This window comes from Peromyscus californicus, unplaced genomic scaffold (genome assembly GCF_007827085.1).
Source record: "Peromyscus californicus insignis strain IS unplaced genomic scaffold, ASM782708v3 Scaffold_15__1_contigs__length_86483966, whole genome shotgun sequence".
Lineage (NCBI taxonomy): Eukaryota > Metazoa > Chordata > Mammalia > Rodentia > Cricetidae > Peromyscus > Peromyscus californicus.
Window position 1 is genome coordinate 37392121 of NW_026294447.1, and position 19906 is coordinate 37412026.

Below are 19906 nucleotides of genomic sequence, written 5' to 3' on the forward strand. Positions count from 1 at the left end.
TCTGAAGCAGCACAAAGTTGTTGAATTTGTGCCCCACCCTTATCTACTAGAAAAGTCTTCTACGTAAATAATAGGATCACTCAATTCCACACGTTAGAACCACAGACTCTGACGTCAAAGGCAACATTTTGCAGAGTGCTCCTTAACCATAAATATACAATCATAAACTTTAGGGTTGGGGTTTTGCCCAATTCTCTCACAGAAGGAACTGAGTAGGACTCATCAAAATCAAAATATATATATTATAAGGTCCACAACAATATCTAATTCCATGAATATAAAACATTTACAGATTAACTTGTCTGTATTCATATAATAGGACAGACAATATACACTTCTTTCAAAGTCCATTTTTCTTAGATAGCAAATAAAATATTTTTTAAAGTGCATTGATCCATCCATAAGAAAACTAACTAAGAATAGTCTACTTTCAAGCTGCTACCTATTTCCACGTGGTGTCTGAAGAGTGCATTTGCATGTGAGCGTCTGAGGATATGTCAAGAGAGCGAGGGATGAGAAGGAAAGCCTTCGATGCAGCTACACAGTCACCTTCACAGCGACATGCAGTTAGAGAGGAAAGCCACTGAGGTTACAGTCGGAAGTAAGGGACATACAGCTAGCGTTCTGAAAGTCGGAGGCCAACCGCCATTCCTGTGGCAGCCCACGTTGAATGAAAGAGATCTGCCTGAGCAGAGGCTCTGCCAGAGCTGACTCACTGTGAAGGGAACATCCTCTAACTGGATACTTGTCAGAGGGAACCAAAAGGTACAATCTTTGTTTAAAAACCGGCAGTTTGTAATTTAAAAATACATGTGGGATGTAAGTGTACGCTTTTTTGTTTGCTGAAATTTTTCATAAGATGTTGGAAAAAATAGCACTTTAGGGTATGTCTTTTTTAAAAGTCCTGTTTCTTAACAAAGTAGCAAAATTAGAAACATTGAAGAAATTTAAGAAGCGCAGCCACTCTGTGTAAAGACTCTCAATCTGCCTTCTTACAAAATCCTCTCTTTCAACTGCATAGTACTTCCTTGTGCTCTATGAGGAGAGCAGGGCAGGATAAAAGCAGACAAGTTATTTCATTGTTTGCTTGTTGCAAGTTGAACAGGAGGGACCAAGGAAATGAAACTACCTGCGAGGTATGTGTGTTCTCACGTATGTGTTCTCTGTGAAATAATACTTTGTCTCTCAAGTTCTCTTAATTGTAAAAATTTAGTGTAGAATAGTCATCATACAGTGGACATGTCTTCTTTTAGCTATTTTACGTTCATGAGACAAAGAAACCCTGCTGAGGAAAAACCAGTAAGAAATAAATGTTGCAGAATGGCCAGCCAGTGATAGGCACGTTAGAGGGATGAGAAGTCCACGGACTCCCCTGGTACGAGAGAACTGGGGCTCCAAGAAAATAAGCCACCATGGCTTCATGATAAGAACAAAAGACTAGACAGAGCAAAGCCTAAGTACTGTGGGAAGGCCTGGGGCCTTGCTACCGGGGCCTGCCAGCGCCATTCTGAGAGCAGGCTAGGAGTTGATAACAGGAAACGTAAGCCGGGCCGCTGATGGGAAAAGAGCTCCAGAGGCTGTTTTTTCTACAAAGATTACACTCAACCAGTGAAAGCATGATTCAACTTCAACTCTGCTGTCTGATGCCATGATGACCAGCAAGCTTGTTTCACTGGCCAGATACTTTGCTAATTTCTCTCAGATGGATTCTTGCCAGTATGGAAACACATCGGCAACGATGAAGTAATGGAGGTACGGATGCTGATTGGCGACCCAGAGGCTATGGCAGTCCATCATCCTGCACTTGGCTTTCAGGTTAACAGAGGTGCAGGATGCATTCCCTTTGTTCCTGACCACAGACCTACTGGCAAGACACTACTGGCAAGACCCTGCTCTTGGGGTGATCCCTCCTGTAGGGCAGGGGCTTGGTGCGAGGCAACCACACAATAGAGAAATGTGCCAAAGGAAACATCATGAAGAGAGCGTCAGAGGAGGAAGAGGACTTTGACATCCGATAATGGTGGTAGTCAATCTCCAGTGCAGGGGTGTCCATCACACGCATTCCTCACTGGGAGGGCTGAGATGTACCTACACACGGACGAGGCTGGAGGCAGCCTTCTCTGAAAGGGCAGACTCTTCCCAAAGCATCACGGGGCTGGCATGTAGGAACGACATACACAATCATTTTCCAAACCCTAAAACCGTCTTTAACGCCATGAAAGAGGTGGCCTAATGGCTCAGAGCAGATGGGAAGCCTCATGGGGAACAGAGAACTGTTTCAAAGGCAAACTGAAATGTGCTTTAAAAAGCATAAATAGGCCGGGCGGTGGTGGCGCACGCCTTTAATCCCAGCACTCGGGAGGCAGAGCCAGGCGGATCTCTGTGAGTTCGAGGCCAGCCTGGGCTACCAAGTGAGTCCCAGGAAAGGCGCAAAGCTACACAGAGAAACCCTGTCTCGAAAAACCAAAAAAAAAAAAAAAAAGCATAAATAAAGTAATAAATAAACCTAATTATTCAAAATTCAGAAGCATGACAGACAACCCAGAGTAAGAAACAAAGAGTTGCAGATGACTTCACTTCGGAGGTCCACGCCTCATCGTTTGCCTTCTCCCCGAGGCCTTAGCACCTGGTGCTCTGTGGCCACCCGCAGCAACACGACTACATTCTGTGGCTCCAGAGCCTCAGGGGGAACAGAGTGAGAGGCTGTCCCTGCAGGCTTTGGTCCGGTAAGGAGCACACACAGTCGGCAGCAACAGCAAAACTCCATGATTGCTTTCCCTAAGGACTGTGAACACCGTAAGTTTACATCCTCTGTAAAAAACACAAACCCAGAATCACTGCAAACCTGAGTGGGTTTCACTGTATTTGGTTCCAAAGCAAACTCTAAATAACACCGTAGCCTAAAGATGGAGGTTGGGGGCGGGGGGGGGGGGGGGGGGGGGGGGGCACTCGGGACGACTAGTACTTGACTTCCAAAGGGCAGCTTCTGAACTGATTCAGTGCCTGCTTTCCACCTTTTCTTCATCAACTACCAGCACCCTTAGTAAGGGAGATAGCGCCGGAGACAGGAAGGGATGGAGGCCACTTTTCTTCTCAGTAGATCCTAGGACACTGATCACAATTGCTCGGAAGTTCTTGCTACACGGCAGAAACAGAGACGCGGTACAGAGAGAGGAGGAAGGTCTACCCATCAGGAATAATCATATCCATCTGAGGCAGTGAGGGCTCCCAGCCTGAGCTAGAGACTAAGGATACCCAGCAGGCAGGAATATGGCAGTGCTGAGGGGCTGGACGGAGGGAGCAGTCTCCATCCAAAGTATTGGGCTCTTTCATAGACAGTGTGCTTGTCCCTCTTCTGGCACCTCGAAATGTGAGAGGGTCGGCGCTGCTAAGTACATCGGCACTGCGGGCTCTGGAGAAGAGTGAGCGGCAACCTGAATGATAAGCTTTACCAGCGTGAATCAATTTTTAAAAGACACCCTTCTACTTCATTTCAGCCTTTTGCCTTGCAGGGGCCGTCTGAGAGGGGTTTTGCTGGAGTCTGAAACAAGAGTGTGAGTCAGGAGCCACAGAACAGAAGCACTACACCACCACCTGCAGAAGCCAAGAAAGGGGGAAAGCTACATGGGGTCAGCAGTCAGGCATGCCAGGCAGGGCACGAGGCTTAGGAGCCTCACACAGAACTTGAGGCTCTTGCTTATAGACAAGAGGCTCCAGCTGGCAGCCTGCTTCAGCCAGCAAACACAGCCTGCCCCAGCCTCGCGTCCTTCAGCTAGTGTAGTAGATGTGGAAGTACAGAGTCTTGTTGCGCAGCAGCGAGTACGAGTTGTCGAACTTGAGCAGGTAGATGCCCTCGCCAGGGTAGTCATGGCTGCCGGCTTGCACATCTCGGTGGCTGTCCCTCCGGTACACAGGCATGACCTCCCCGTAGCGAACCCGTAGAGAACTTCTGGAGCCTCTCTCCACATCTCCCACAGGGACGGGTTCTGCAGGAGCAAAAGGACAGAGTTTAGACAAGACTTTGGAGCCTGAGTACGTCCTGCCTGAAGGGGAGCCACTGCTTCTCAAACGGCGACTCTGCTGTCCTCCCACAGGCAGCAGAATCAAACTGGCATTCAGTAGCCCAGAGTCCGAGAGTCTCAGTAAACAGTGAGGCTTCCTCTGAGAACCCATGATCCAGCCTGATAACCTTAGACATATCTGGTTTCCAGTGGGGAAAAGATATTTAGAGAGCAAAGCCTGGAAATCCTTACAGTACATGAAAGGATTAGCTAACAGAAATAGGAAATATAGATAAACACATTGTACAGAGTGACTTCCACTTGGCATCTGAAAAATGCAGTAAGATAAACAGGTCTTCCTCTTTCTTAAATACACGCAGATTTCCTGGTAGACATGAAAAAGCAAGTGAAGAGAATGATTTGTAGTCATACATGAAAGCCATGGGCTACTACAAACGCTTATATAACTTACTTCCAGATTCCTCCCTATATGTCCCATCATGAAGAGACACGACAAATAACAAGAATGGAGCAGAGAGGGGCTGGAGCAATGGCTCAGTGGATAAGAACACTGGCTGCTCTTCCAGAGGACCCAGGTTCTATCCCCAGCACCACACTGGGGTTCACAACCATCTGTAACTCCACTTCCAGGGGATCTGACTCTCTCTTCTGGCCTCCACGTAGCACCAGGCACAAACACACAGCAGGCAAAATATGCACATAAAATGTAATAATAACAAAAAATTGTTAAAGCCGGGTGCTTGCTGTGGGATGGTCTGTATGTCAAATTGCTCTGATTGGTTAGTAAATAAAACACTGATTGGCCAGTAGTCAGGAAGGAGGAAGTGTAGGCAGGACAAGGAGGAGAATTCTGGGAAGTGGAAGGCTGAGTCAGAGACACTGCCAGCCGCTACCATGACGAGCAGCATGTGAAGATGCCGGTGAGCCACGAGCCATGTCGCAAGGTATAGATTTATAGAAATGGATTAATTAAGATATAAGAACAGTTAACAAGAAGCCTGCCACGGCCATACAGTTTGTAAGCAATATAAGTCTCTGTGTTTACTTGTTTGGATCTGAGCGGCTGTGGGACTGGTGAGTGACAGAGATTTGTCCTGACTGTGGGCCAGGCAGGAAAACTCTAGCTACAGGTGCTGGTGATACACACCTTTAATCCCAGCACTCAGTGAATATCTGAGTTCAAGGCCAGCCTGGTCTACAGAGTGAGTTCCAGAACAGCCAACGCTACACAGAGAAAACATGTTTTGAAAAACAAAGACAAAACTTTTTAAAAAGAATGGAGCAGAGACCACTACTCTTAACATGAAGCAAAGAATTTGTATTCTGCCAGCAATGGCAGTATGGAGGAAAGATAGGAGGGGTACTTTTAGCTTATTGTAACCACTGAGTGTAGCTTGAAGTCAAGAATAAATATCCCAAAACAAAGAGAGGAAAAAACATAATGTCAGGTTCCAACATGATCTGGAAAACCCTGATGCCCATACACACAAAGAGAATGGGGAAATAACCAGGTCCTGGTTAAAAGGGAGAGAGGAAGGAAGAGTAGGAAGGGGAGATGCTGGGAGGGGCTTTCCAGCAAAGCATCACCAGCAACCCCAGCAGCCTGCAACGCCGGGTTCTGATGGGGAGGAGAAATGCTACGATCCACAGAGCAGCCATTAGCAATCAGGTTGAGCAAACTGAATTGAAATTAAATTTACCTTCGAGCTCTTCCTCCTCTTCCTCTTCTTCATCCTCATCCTCGCTCGAATCACTGACCTGCACAGTTATATCAGTGCTGGTGACTGGGGTCCAGTCAAAATAAACTCCAAAGCCAATATCATAGTCATCAGTTGCGAACTCCCAGCAGACACGCTTTCCCTCGGGATGGGTAGGGACCCGGATGGTGACTACTTCCCCCCGCTTCACCACCAGACGGCTGTTCTTCTCTTTGCCCAGCTTGCTTTTGAATTCCTTTACTTTGGCAAAGGTCCAGATGCACGGAGGGGCCATCAGAGGTGGAGAGACTGAAAGGAGAGACAGCTTACTACTGAGAAGCGGGGGAAACACTCCTGGACCTGGTTTTTTGCTAGGAAGGTTAATAGACGACGTTCTTTCTAGCAGCTTCCATCACTTCCTTTCACAACTTAGTCTGTCCTTCCATCTGTCTTCTGTCCTTCAAGCATCTATTGGAAATGAAAAACTATCTTCTATGATTCCAAAGGTCTCACCTTTCCTGTGGTCCCCCAGAAGATCTGTAGATTCCAAATCCGCTGAAAGGACATCTACAGCTCCAGTGTGCTCAGACTGGATCATGACCATGTCTCCGGATCGTTGTGGAGCTTGGTACTTGGCCATCTGCACAACAGAATTCTGGTTAAAGGACTTATGGTGGCGGATTGCGATCAGCCTCTTTCCAAATGCAGGATGCCCCCTCTTCCCCGAGACCACAACCCAAACGTTAATGTGCTAATGAACATTCTTTCTTTCTACCAAGTACAAGTTACCCCTAAACTCTACTTCTTAACATCACCAAAATGTCCCCCTGAAGATTCTTTTCTTCCCTCTCTCTTGCAACTTTAGAAAAGTTTTTGTCCCGCCTCCAGAACCTCTGCAGACTCTTCCCCACAAATATCCTCACAGCTTGCTACGGGCCTACATCAAAGGGTTTCTGGGTCACGCCTTGTCTTGTCTCAGCCTTCACTGTACCTTCCAGTGGCTCCTCTCAAATACTCCCATCTGGAGTTAGCTCTACTCCCCTCTGCCTGCAACACGTTCCCAGCTACAAAGATCGCTTCCATAGTAAAGGCTGCCCCACTCAAGGGTCACTTTTATATCCCTGGGAGCCACCAAATTCACCAAAAGCATCGCAGCTTGTGCGTGGTTTCTAATTTTCCTCTCTTCCTTACACGTTCATTCTGTTCCTCTGTATCCTTTTCCTACCTTTCCCTTATTCACACCTCAAGCTCTAAGTTGTCTCTCCTGTATTTCACTAGCAGTGTTCTTTAAGAGTGTGTGTGTGTGTGTGTGTGTGTGTGTGTGTGTGTGTGTGTGTGTGTGTATGTGTGTGTGTTGTCCTGTATAATGGGTATCTGCAGAGGACAGAGAGGACATTGGATATCTTGGAGCTAGAGTCACAGGCAGTTGGGAGCCACCTGATATGAGTGCTGGGAACCAAACTCAGGTCCTCTGGAAAAGCAGCAAGAGCTCTTAAGGGCTGAACCAGGGAACCATCTCTCTAGCCCTGCAATGATCTTTTAATAATTACAATTTCATTTTAAACCAGCCACAGGACTTCTATTTGAACAGATATCCGACTTGCATAAAAGGATACAAATGGCATTTGATACAAACAGCCCTCACTAACCCACACAGAAGCCTGCAATCACTCCAGAGGGAGTTCCCTCCACATCACTACCCTGTGTTGCCTGTTTCATGTTGTCAGGCCTTCACTTCCTTCTCCTTCCCCAGCTGGTAGGCAACTCAACGAGAAACCCATTCCTAATGCCCACAGGGGAGAGCACGTCAGTGAGTCAGCAAGCCAGTTAAGAGGCTGGAACTGTCCTTGTGCAAGTAAGTCAAACCTGTAATCCTCCCAGGCTGCGTTCTCACAAGATCTGTTTCAGAGACCAAGCCCTTCCATTCCAGCCACACAGCTGAGTAAATGGAAGCAGACCTTGGCTAGTGAGTTGATAGGAAACCCTTTCTTTGACACGGTGGATTTAACTGGCAACTTAATTAGGACTTTGGGCTGCTGGCATCAAGGTTTTAGGGAACATGAGACATCCGTTCTGACACTTCCTTTTTTGCCTGCTAACGCAATGACAGGCTGTGTGAGAGAGACAGATAATTGCTGTGGGATGGTCTGTATGTCAAATGTGTTGCTGATTGGTCAATAAATAAAACACTGATTGGCCAGTAGCCAGGCAGGAAGTATAGGCGGGACTAACAGAGAGGAGAACTGAGAGAACAGGAAGGCAGAGGGAGACACTGCCAGCCACCACCAGGACAAGCAGCATGTGAAGATGCCGGTAAGCCACGAGCCACGTGGCAAGGTATAGATTTATAGAAATGGATTAGTTTAAGATATAAGAACAGTTAGCAAGAAGCCTGCCACGGCCATACAGTTTGTAAGCAATATAAGTCTCTGTGTTTACTTGGTTGGGTCTGAGCGGCTGTGGGACTGGCGGGTGAGAGAGATTTGTCCTGACTGTGGGCCAGGCAGGAAAACTCTAGCTACAGATAATGAATTCTCCAAATAATTAGAATTGAGATGCCTCACAGGAGTGTCCAACCCATGTCCCCTGGAATGCATGAAGCCAAAAGTTGCTTAAAACATTGAGGTTTCAGCCGGGCAGTGGTGGCACACGCCTTTAGTCCCAGCACTCAGGAGGCAGAGCCAGGTGGATCTCTGTGAGTTCAAGGCCAGCTTGATCTACAGAGTGAGATCCAGGACAGGCACCAAAACTACATAGAGAAACCCTGTCTCGAAAAAAAAAAATTGAGGTTTCAAAAAAAAAAAAAAAATTCTGTAACTCAATAATGCAGTTCTCAGGTGTGAACTTTAGAGATGATGACATGTCACTATGTCCAAAGGTTAGACATACCTGCTGGGAGTGACAGAGAATTCTGGGATCCACCATCTCCGCACTGCTATTTCCAACCCTTCCACTATGTGCTTAAGTTGGGTACCCGAAGCTCCCCTTTCCCTAAGAGAGAGCCTGACTACTCCCTACCTCACTGTGTACCTGCGCCTGGCCTGCTGGCAGCAATTCCTGCTCGCCCGGAGCCTGGACCTCTGAAGCACCAGCTGCTTTCTGTAGATCTTCCGTGTTATCCTTACTCACTGGAGATACCATCTGTGGCCTCTCAGAAGAAGAAAACATGTCAGTTCAAGGGATCATGAGGAGGCATAGTCACTCCGGAGGAATTCTGAAATAAAACAACATTCAAAAGACACCCCACCCCTCCTGATCTCTGCATTTAGGTCCATGTCACTTCAGCTGACCACTGCCCAGAGCTGACTGGCTCACAGTAAGGGCACAGGAACAGACAAAGCCAGTCCCCAGGCTTTTCGGCCACAGTAAACAGAGTTCAGTCATCAGACGGACTCAGGCTCTGATTTCTTTGTTGCTGTGTTTTATTTATATACTAATTGGCATAAAGTATGATGCTATGTATGATATATATATATATGTAAAATGATCAAATGAGGCTAATTAACATATTCATCACTTCATATACTTAGTTGCTGTATTATAAATACATTCTTAATTTGCTGCTTGTAGTTTTGGGTGTAAATGTATTATTATTAAGTCTAGTTACCATGCTAATAGAGACCTTATTGTGCCAACATCTCCCACTGCACTGTGTGCCAACTCCTGGTACTCATCATTCTGCACTCTCCTTTTAAAACATGTGTGTGTGTGTGTGTGTGTGTGTGTGTGTGTGTGTGAGAGAGAGAGAGAGAGAGAGAGAGAGAGAGAGAGAAAGAGAGAGAATATGGTGATACTTTATTTGTGCTGAAATGTAATTTTATTTGTATGTTAATAAAGTTGCCTGGGGATCAGAGCTAAAAGCAAACCATTTAGCAGAAGTCCAACAGTGGTGGCATACGCCCTTAATTCGATCACATGGCAGGCAGAGTCTCTGTGTGTTCAAGGACACAGCCAAGCAGTGACCCTAACCTTTAATCCCAGTTTGAACCATAGAGACCTGGAGGTCTGTATAGACAGGCAGTGACGAGGAAATCATGTGGTTGGGTTTAGAGCCAATGAGAAGGTAGAACAGAAAGGCAATAAAAAGACAGGTCACACAGGAGAAGGTCTCTCTCTCAGGGGAAGGATGGCAGCGAGTGGTAAGCTACAGGCTATTCACTACTGCTCTGATCTCTTGGGTTTTTAACTCTGTATTTGGCTTTGTGTTTCTTATTTAATAAGACCGTTTAGAATTTTGTCTACGAGAGAGAGAGAGAAATGTGTGCACGGGGGCACCTGTGCTCATATGGAGACCAGAAGAGGGCATCAGATCCCTGAGAGCAGAAATTAAAGCATCTGTAGGATGCCTGGTTTGTTACGCCAGTGCTGGGCACCAAACTCCAGTCCCCATGACTGTGCAGCAAACACTCTTAACCACTGGGCCACTTCTGCAGGCCGGCTGCTCTCTTCTTCTGTGAGTCGGGTTTTATTCCTCTCTCACTATTTGTTCCAACCAGAATTTCAATAGACAGTTTGGACCCCCAGTTGGTTCTATACAAGTCACACGACAACAGGCTGCCTAAGCCAGAGACTGACCACTGAACAGAAAGTATCCACTGATTAATCACAAGGATATGCAGATAGTTAACAACTGCTGGGAGGGAGAGACTTTTTCTCCAGGGATGCATCCATCCATAAGTTGCCTATGGTCCATGTTCCAGTGAAACACGGTGGCTCACCAAGCTACACTTGGGTAGAAGTGACTGTGTCCTTGGTACCCTCCCTGGGGTGAGCAGCTGCGTTTGCTCATGTCTCCCTAGGAAAAGTTCATGGGACAGGGGATGAGTTATGCCACCTTCCACTTCCCCTGGCTTCAGAGAGACTAGAAAACGAGGAAAGAGCCAGGGCAGTAGCACAATCCCCCAGACCTTCTGAAAATCTATTCCCAATAAAAGGTGATGTGAATTTTATGTTTAAAGCAGGAGTTATAAAAGCACAGTCTAGGGACCCCTGTAGTGTTTAGGACCCTTTAGGGGAGTCTGACACATTAAAACTAAAATACCATTTTCTTTTCTGCATTTTCTGAAGTAGGCAGTGGGATTTCCCAGAGACTCCATGACACATGACAATACAGCAGAGTGAATCAAGAAGCAGAGGTAGAAATTCAATTGTCTTTTATTAAACCAGACATTAAAGGGATTTATACTGTCTTACTGTGCTATCTTTGCTTTACAAGGTGATTGATTTTCATTAAAGTAATATGTAGTAAGTTAACTATTGTTTTCAAATGAGTAAGATAACTACATTATCATTTTCAGCCTTAATTTCTTTTCTTTTTTTTTTTTTTCTGAGACAGGGTTTCTCTGTGTAGTTTTGGTGCCTTTCCTGGTACTCGCTCTGTAGACCAGGCTGGCCTCAAACTCACAGAGATCCACTTGGCTCTGCCTCCCGAGTGCTGGGATTAAAGGCATGGGTCACCACCGCCCAGCCTCAGCCTTAATTTCTAATATGATTTTTAAAAATCTGGAGGTCTTTTAAGACAATGTTCTACTCTGTAGCCCACACTGACCTCAAACTTGTAGTGATCCTACTGCCTCGGCCTCCTGAATGCTAGGACGGCAGGTGTGAGCCACCACACTCAGCTCCAATACAGTGAATAAAAAATTCTTGAGGTCTTCACTAATTATTCAAAGTGCAAATATCTGAACGCCCCTGCTTTTAGGCTATCATTATCACTGTTTTCCTTGGCAGCATAAAAAAGAAAATTCATTGTTAATTTATAGATGATCTCTTCTTCAAATAAACAAAATTGTCTTTTAAAAGACCCAAGTCATGCCAGACCACCTCAGAGCAACTGAGAAAGGTAATGTGTCAGAATCAGGTTTGCTTAAGCCATCCAGTGTACATGGGAAATGGTGAATGACTTTAACTCTTAGAAACCCAGAAACTTCCGTCCATTTTTGTTTCCTGTCGTCCCTTCTCCAGAAGGCAAGCTGTATGCTGGGAACTAGTCTGACTGTGTGCCTGGCACCTCGAACCAACCCTGAATATGGAACTCTCAGGCTCTCTGAACTCTGACCTTACAGCCCAGATTTCCACTTTGCCCAAGGCTCTCGCCAGCAGTGACTGCTTGGATCTTTACTACACCTCAGCCCCTCAAGCACACTCCTGCCTGGGAGTCTTGCAGCTGCCGCAGCCTCTGTCTGTATTAATAATAATACGAGTTTCACAGGTGAAGGCCACTGATGAGACATGTCACACACTTGTTCTCTGCCTGCCATCCTCACCAGGGTATGAGATCCATTACCACAGTACCCTGGAATACTATGTTCACCTTCAGTATTTTTGGTACCTAGAAGTATCCCAGGTGTATAATAGGTGTTCAACAAATGTCTACTGAATGAATAAATAGTAGCCATCTCCAGATTCTTTGTTGAAGTATTAAAAGGCATATTAGTTCCTGTTTGAAAACAACAGTCATTGGGATCACACTATCAGCTGTAATATTGGGAAAGCTGAGACTATCAGAGTTCATCAGAACTACTAACCCAATGTTACTATATGTGGCATCTAAAACTAACAAGCCTCTTCTTTGCCTTTGTGTATGTGACTTGGAATAAACGGTTTTGCCTATAAAATACTTTAAGCTTCTGTTGTACGTATGTATGTGTTCGTTTGTGTGTGTGTGTGTGTGTGTGTGTGTGTGTGTGTGTGTGTGTGTGTGGTCTATGTAAGTGCATATGCATGTGTTGTGCATGTGCACATACTTGTGTGTGTGCAGAGGCCAGGGAGTGTCAGATGACCTCCACCGTCACTCTCTGCCTATTCCTTTGAAGCAGAGTCTCTCCCTGAAGCTGGAACTCACATTTCAGCTAGGCTGAAAGCCAGCAAGCCCCAGCAGGAACTATCGTGGCTTCCCCTGGAGCTAGGGTTACAGGTATTTGCAGAAACACCCAGACTGTTATGTGAGTGCTGGGATCTGAACTCTGGTCCTCTTGATTATAGAGCAAGCAAGTGCTCTTAACCACTAAGCTGTCTTTCTAGTACCAATTAAAAATATTTTTAAGGAGGCTTGTATTGGCCACATGAATTTAATATTCACATTAGCATTTTATGCTCTAGAGAATTAGCAAAAGGTATTTTTGGAAAGAGAAGTTGCCAATCAGTTGATGCCAGTGATAGGCCATGTCAAAAACAAACATAAACTTCTAAGTCAATTAAGTCTTCTGGCTTATGCTGCCCCAGAGCAGCGAGACTAGCCTGAAGGATGGGAGGACCTGGCCACACAGCCAGCCTCACTGGAAAAGCTAGAAATCTGTGTTGTTTCAATTTCCAACAGACACAAATCAGGCGCTAGGCTTCTGGGACCATGTGCACTGGAGCTTCTTCACTCACTAAATTTATAAACAAAACTTTATATTTACTGTATGCAAATATGGTAATTAAATCATTTTGTCTGCTGGGCAGTGGTGGCACACGCCTTTAATCCCAGCACTCGGGAGGCAGAGCCAGGCGGATCTCTGTGAGTTCGAGGCCAGCCTGGGCTACAGAGAGTTTCAGGAAAGGTGCAAAGCTACACAGAGAAACCCTGTCTCGAAAAAACCAAAAAAAAAAAAAAAAATCATTTTGTCTAAGAATGTTCTGTGTCTTACTCAAGAAACTTACTTTTAGGAGGATAAAACCATTCTGTGCTGTAGACTCATCCTTCAAAGACCCTTTAGACCAGTATTGCACAAAGAGATGGTGACAGGAAGATGAAAAGTCCCTCACCTTAGGAATGTCAAGAGCATGAATTAAGTGTCATCAAAACCTTGAGGGGCTGGAGAGATGGCTCAGAGGCTAAGAGCATTGGCTGCTCTTACAGAGGACCCAGGTTTGATTTCCAGAACTCACATGGCGGCTCACACCTGTAACTGTAACTCCAGTTCCAGGGACTCCAATACCCTCTTCTTGCCTCTTTGAGCATCAAGCATGCTTATGGTGCCCAGATATACATGCAGGCAAAACACTCATATACATAAAAGAAAAAGGGGGAGAAAACCTTGAGGAAGATTTCTGTATATAACATAGCCTTTCTAAGCACAGAACTTAAACCCTCTACTATCAGTTGTGACAATAAGCTACAGCTATGGGAATCTGCACCGAGTGTAGACTCTACTCTTTCACTTTCCTCATTTTAACAGCAGGGGAGGGTACCTATTTCATTGAGGTTATAAGGATTGAAGGGAATACATTTTAAACCACAGTATTTAGCAAACAGAACTATTCAATAAAACATCATTTTGTCTATTATTGAAAAACATTCAAATAAAGCATGATTATTTATTATATCACCAACTACATTATAAATTATTTCATATGCAAAAGAAGAAAGAACTGAGTACAGCTCAACAAGTATGAGATGTTTAAAAATACCTTAACACCCCTTTTTATTCCCAGCCACGGTTTACGTGGGGCATGCAGACCACAGGTTCTACCAGACAGTACAGTACAGGAACGGTGTAACTCGAGTATGACACTGAGGACAGACTTCTGTGTCCCACTAGTGATTGATGGCTTCCTCTCACGCTAAGACTCGGTATAATCCTTCCTTTCTGCTCTATATGTACTAGTGAAAGTGGGTAGATGAAATTTAAGAACGACAGCCTACGGGCTGGAGAGATGGTTCAGCAGTTAAGACATTTGTTGCTCTTTTATAGGAACTCAGTTTGGTTGCCAGCACCCAGGTCTGGCAGCTCACAACTACCTACAACTCTAGCTCCAGGGATGTGAGTCCCTCTTCTGGTTCCTATAGGCACGAAACATGCACATGGTACACATACATACATGAAGGCACTCACATATACACACAAAATAAAAATAAAAAGATAATACAGAAAAAAGAATGACAAAGGTTATCATAATGGTTTAACCTGAAATATCACATAAAAACTGCAATCTGCCTTACCCCTTAAGTCACTGCCTACTTTGCTCGCCAGTTCCTTTATTCTCAGAGGACAGAACTTCCAGAAGCATTTATCCAAAGCAGTTGCTTGCCCCTACCTGTAGGGTGAGGACTGGGGCTCTGGATCAGACGCAGAAGCCAGTGGAGAGTTGACCTTAGTGTTTTCTAGATCTTCTTTCTCTAGAAAATCATGGAAAGAATTTGTTATTTGAGGGGAAACACTAACACACACCTGCAATCCAGTTCTTGGGAGGCTGAGGCAGGATGATCAGGAGTTCAAGGCCAGCCTTAGCTACATAAAGAGTTTGAGACCAGCCTGGGTTACCTGAGGTCCTGTCTAAATAAAAAAAAAAAGTCATTGTGTAAATCATGTCTTGTCCTATATAAAAGTCAATTCAGGGGGCTGGAGAGATAGCTCACAGGTTAACAGCACTTGCTGCTCTTCCAGAGCACCTGAGTTTGGTTGCCAACACACAAATGGCAGGTCACCAATGTCTGTAACTCCAGTTCCAGGACATCCAATGTCTTCTCCTTGCCTCTGGGGACACATGAGGTGCACTTATACACACATGGGCACTGATACACATAAGACAAAAACAAAATCTTTTTAAGAAGTAAATTAGAGGCTGGGCAGTGGTGGCGCATGCCTTTAATCCCAGCACTCGGGAGGGAGAGCCAGGCGGATCTCTGTGAGTTCGAGGCCAGCCTGGTCTACAGAGCGAGATCCAGGACAGGCACCAAAACTACACAGAGAAACCCTGTCTCGGGGGGGGGGGGGGAAAAAAAAGAAGAAGAAGAAGAAGTAAATTAGAAATAGTTCAAAGATCTTAGGATGGGGCTGAAGAATTTGAAATTGCTGGAGGAAGCGCAGGGAGAACGGCTCAAGACATAGTCACGGCAACCGTTTTCTCAAAGGACCCAACAGCCAAGGAAACAAGAGCAAGATTTAACAAAGGGAGCTGCAAGGAATTAAAAAGCTTCGACACAGCAAAAGAAACAGTCTCAGAGTAAAGAGACAGTCTGCCGAGAGGGGGTCAATGTCAAGAATATACAAACACATACGCCCAAACAATCTAAATAGTACATGGGCAAATGAACAGATAGTTCTCAAAACAGGCAGTACACATGGCCAATAAGTAGGCAAAAAAAAAAAAAAAAAAAATGCTCAACACCCTTTGCCATCAGAAAAATGTAAATTAAGACTGGAGTGAGATTTGATTTGATTTCTTCCGGGTGGGAATTGCTATCATCAAGGAGGGGTAGAGGCTTATGTATTGCTGGCGGGATTATAAAGCAGTGAGGCCACTATGGAGCCTCAGCCTGAGTCTTCAAACAACTAAACAGAAGGGCTGGAGTGGTTAAGAGCACTTGCTGCCAACTCAGAAGGACTGGAGTTTGGACCTCAGCTCCCCAACAACAGGCCAGGCATCCTAGGTCCACCTGTAACCCTGGAGATGGGGATGGAGACAGGAGCATTGCTGGGGCTTGCTGGCCTTCAGTCTAGCCAAGACAATGAGAGCCCCAGGTTCAGGGAGAGATCCGAACTCAAAAGAATAGGCAAAGCATAATAGAGAACACCTACTGCCCTCTTCTGGCCTCCCTTCACATGCATGAGAGCATATACAGACACATAAAGACACACATAAACTAAAAACAGAACTACCGGATGATCTGGATATATCCACTACCGGGTAACCGACCCACAAGAATCTAAGTCAGCACATTTTAGGGATACCTGCACACACATTCATTGCAAAACTAGCCAAGTTATATATAACGAGATACCAATCAGATTATAATAGTTTAATGGTGGAAGGCGATCTTGGCGGGTTGGAGCCAAGGGGCACCACAAAGTCACACCAGGCAACAGAGCTCACGTGGGAGGCTTAGCAGAAGGAAAGAGAAAGATGGGGGAGAGAAGGGCTTGCCTTTTATAAGGGGATACAGCGAATGCACATAGAGAGAGTGCTCTACTTGGTTGCTAGAGTAGCTACAGCGTCACATCTTGGCTGCTGCTGATGACGTGTCATGCTAGGTCCCTGAGAGCAGGCCAGTGTAAATGCCTGAATGCTAACAAAGATAAATAAAGAAAACATGATACATACATATACATACAATTCATTTTTCTTTTTTCATGAGTATGTATGTGTGGTGTTCATATATGGATGTATCTGTATTATTTACTTGTATGAGCACATGCGTGTGTGTGGAGTTTGTTTTTTGTTTTGGATTTTCAAGACCGGGGTTCTCTATATAACAGTCCTGCCTGTCCTGGAACTCACTCTGTAGACCAGGTTGGCCTCGAACTCACAGAGATCCGCCTGCCTCTGCTTCCCAAGAGCAGCATCACGCCCCGCAGATCTATTATTCTGAATGTCGACTCACAACCTCACCTGTAGAAAGACTGTAGCACCATGTCACCCCACCTTGCTCCCAATAGAGGAGCTGATGCATGACCTCATTGGACGCTCCCATCTGCAGCTCTGTGCAGAGGCCATTCCGCTGAGAGAACACGATTAGGAAGTTTCCCCTGTGTTGACTCAGGAGGCTGCTTCCTCAGGCATCCTGCTCTTGTCACCCAGAACCTGCTCAAATGGCCGCACTGCCCCTCCGTCCCTCCCCCAGGCTGGCAGCTCTACCTCAGGTGGTCTCTGATCGTGTGGGCCTGGTTTCCACTGCTTCACTCAAAGGAAGGGGCTAAAACACCTCGCCGAACCATGTCTCCTCATCTTTGTGGACTACACAAACAGCCCAACATTTCTGAGAATAACACTATCCAGACACTAGATTTTTTTTTTTAACTGCAAACTTACCGTGTTGGTCTAAATACATCAATCAGGCTTCCCTTAGCTTCTAAATATAAACCTTTTCTAACCTACTCCCTCTTATGCTCGGTTTTTGAGACAGACTTTTGGAAAATAACAGAATTTTAAACTTAAATCCAGACTTTCCACATTCCTATTATTATTCCAAATTAACTTTTTAAAATTGCACTCAGAACTCTTTATTGTAGAATAAATAAAATAAAGATAAAAATTCCATTCACCTTTATACAGTTTATTTTCTTTAAAACTTTTTAATATACTTCAGAAAAGTCAAAACCCATCAGCAAACTAATCACAAAGCAACAAATTAAGCATAAATCTACTAAACCATGACAACTACTGTTAACGATTTGATGGATATCATTTCAGAAATGTATTCACACAAATAAGCAGGTTTGTGTGTATTTGCTATATATGTCTGTATGTGCACATTTATGTATCTATTCCTAAAAGGCATGCATGAAATGTTAATCAACATTTTCATGAACTTGTTTTGCAGTTGATTTAAAAAAAGGGATATAGTTGGGCGGTGGGGGCGCATGCCTTTAATCCCAGCACTCGGGAGACAGAGCCAGGCGGATCTCTGTGAGTTCGAGGCCAGCCTGGTCTACAGAGCAGGTTCCAGGACAGCCAGAGCTGTTACACAGAGAAACCCTGTCTCAAAAAAGCAAAAAGAAAAGAAGAAGGGTGATATATCATTGTTTTAAATGTATGTATCATTTATCTAATGGCTTCAGCAAGTATCCATGATCAGTGTCTGAAAGTGTCTAAATCCATTAGAAACTAGAAAATGCTTTTTCCAATTCTAGCACTTCGTATGTATATTAGTGGGAATTAATTCTTCTACCAGAAAAAGATTCCCCCATGCATTACATGGCTACCTTAGGAGCCTTGGAAAAAGAGGGCAGAGCTAGATGTGCCAACCAACACATCCAGTAGGCTAAGGATCTTGAACTCAAGGCCAGCCTGAGCTACACAGTGAGACCTTGTCACAGAAAGAATGGTAAAAATAACCAAAGGGAGAGAAAAAGAACAGAAATCAAAGGCAGGTCAAGGGTTAACTATACCAACTGGCAAAATAATTAGAAACACAGGTGAACAATGATGATTAAGTATCATTAAGGCACACACTTTAACATATTTCTGTTTCCCATTTTCCTAGCTTAAGCTCCAGGCTCATCTTACCAATGCCCTGCTCAGACCTAGAGCCAGCTACTGCTCTCAGGAGTACCGGTACTTTTTCACGGGATGCTCAGGAAGGAGATGACTGCATCAGCACAGGAGTGCACTGCTGGTCAAAGGATGGGTTAGTTCCCCCTCCCCAACTTCGCTATCATCTGTCCTTTTGTCCTTCAGTCTGTGGCCATGAGCAAGAAGGCCCTTGCTGGATGTGACCTTGGATTTCCCAGCCTCCAGAACTATGGGAAATAAAGCTTTGTTCACTATGGAGTATCTAATCTTGGGCTGAGAAGGGCAGAGTGTTTGCCTAGCATGAACAAGGTCCCTAGCATTGCAAGCGGGGAGGGGCTGAGGATGCAGAGCGACGGTGGAGACCTTGCCTCATATGCCTGAACTAGATTCAATTCTGAATGCTGAAAAAAATAAAGAGTATAAATCAGCCAGTCTTATTACAGCAGCACAAAATGAACTAAGATACACATGCAGACATACACATCATGCTGTCTACAAGAGCTGCACCTCAGATGTATGGACCATATAGGCTGAAGGGTGAGAAATGGTAACCGAGAAAACACAGATGGCTATACTTGTATCAGATAAAATGGATTCAAGCTGAACACAGTGGTGCACTCCTGAACCCCGACATTTGGGAGGCTGAGGACTGTTGTAAATTCAGCACCAGCCTGGGTCACAACAACAAGACAGACCTTGTCTCAAAAAACCACAAGACCTTATAAAACTAAAAATCAATCAAACACACACACACACACACACACACACACACACACACACACACACACACACGCATATATGTATCAAGCCAAAAGGTGTCACAAAAGACAACCAAGGCTACTATTTAATTGACAAGGGGTCAATCATTCAAGAGTGCATACTAACTCAGAAGGCTGAGGCAGGAGAATCAGGAGTTTGAGGCTAGTTTAAGCTTCATAGGGTGACCCGGTCTCACAAAGCCACAAAAACAAAACAAGTAACAATTTCAGGAGCCTAAAATTATTTCATGTGTGTTTTAAAATGAAATAGTTGATGATGGGCATGGATACCACATTCTCATCCCTAATGGTGGGTATCGGTGTTATTTCCAGTTTTTCATTCCATTAATATTACAAATTGTGCTATAGCGCCTTATGTGTATTTCACATTTTTGCCAGACAGTCATCTTTGGCAGGGACCATCTATCATTTTGCTTTCATACCAGCAATAAGTGAATGCCTGTTTTCCCACAATTCAACATCGGAATAA

The 19906-nt window shown here is 44.9% G+C and overlaps 1 protein-coding gene across 4 annotated transcripts in view; it reads right to left on the minus strand.

Moving 5' to 3' along the window:
- Nucleotides 1-2930: 2930 nt before the first annotated feature.
- The window catches only part of Tmed8 (transmembrane p24 trafficking protein family member 8), a 31329-nt gene continuing 14353 nt past the window's right edge, over nt 2931-19906 (minus strand). The window contains exons 2-6 of one of the 4 annotated variants that reach the window (XM_052738617.1): nt 14741-14822; nt 8750-8867; nt 6233-6359; nt 5723-6028; nt 2931-3986 (exon numbers count right to left, since the gene is read on the minus strand). In XM_052738617.1, coding sequence (XP_052594577.1) covers nt 3769-3986; nt 5723-6028; nt 6233-6359; nt 8750-8867; nt 14741-14822 — 851 coding nt within the window. In that variant the 3' untranslated portion in view covers nt 2931-3768. Of the gene's footprint in view, nt 3987-5722; nt 6029-6232; nt 6360-8737; nt 8870-14645; nt 14823-19906 lie in introns of those variants that run through there. The other 3 variants (XM_052738616.1, XM_052738619.1, XM_052738618.1) reach the window with 3 other exon arrangements.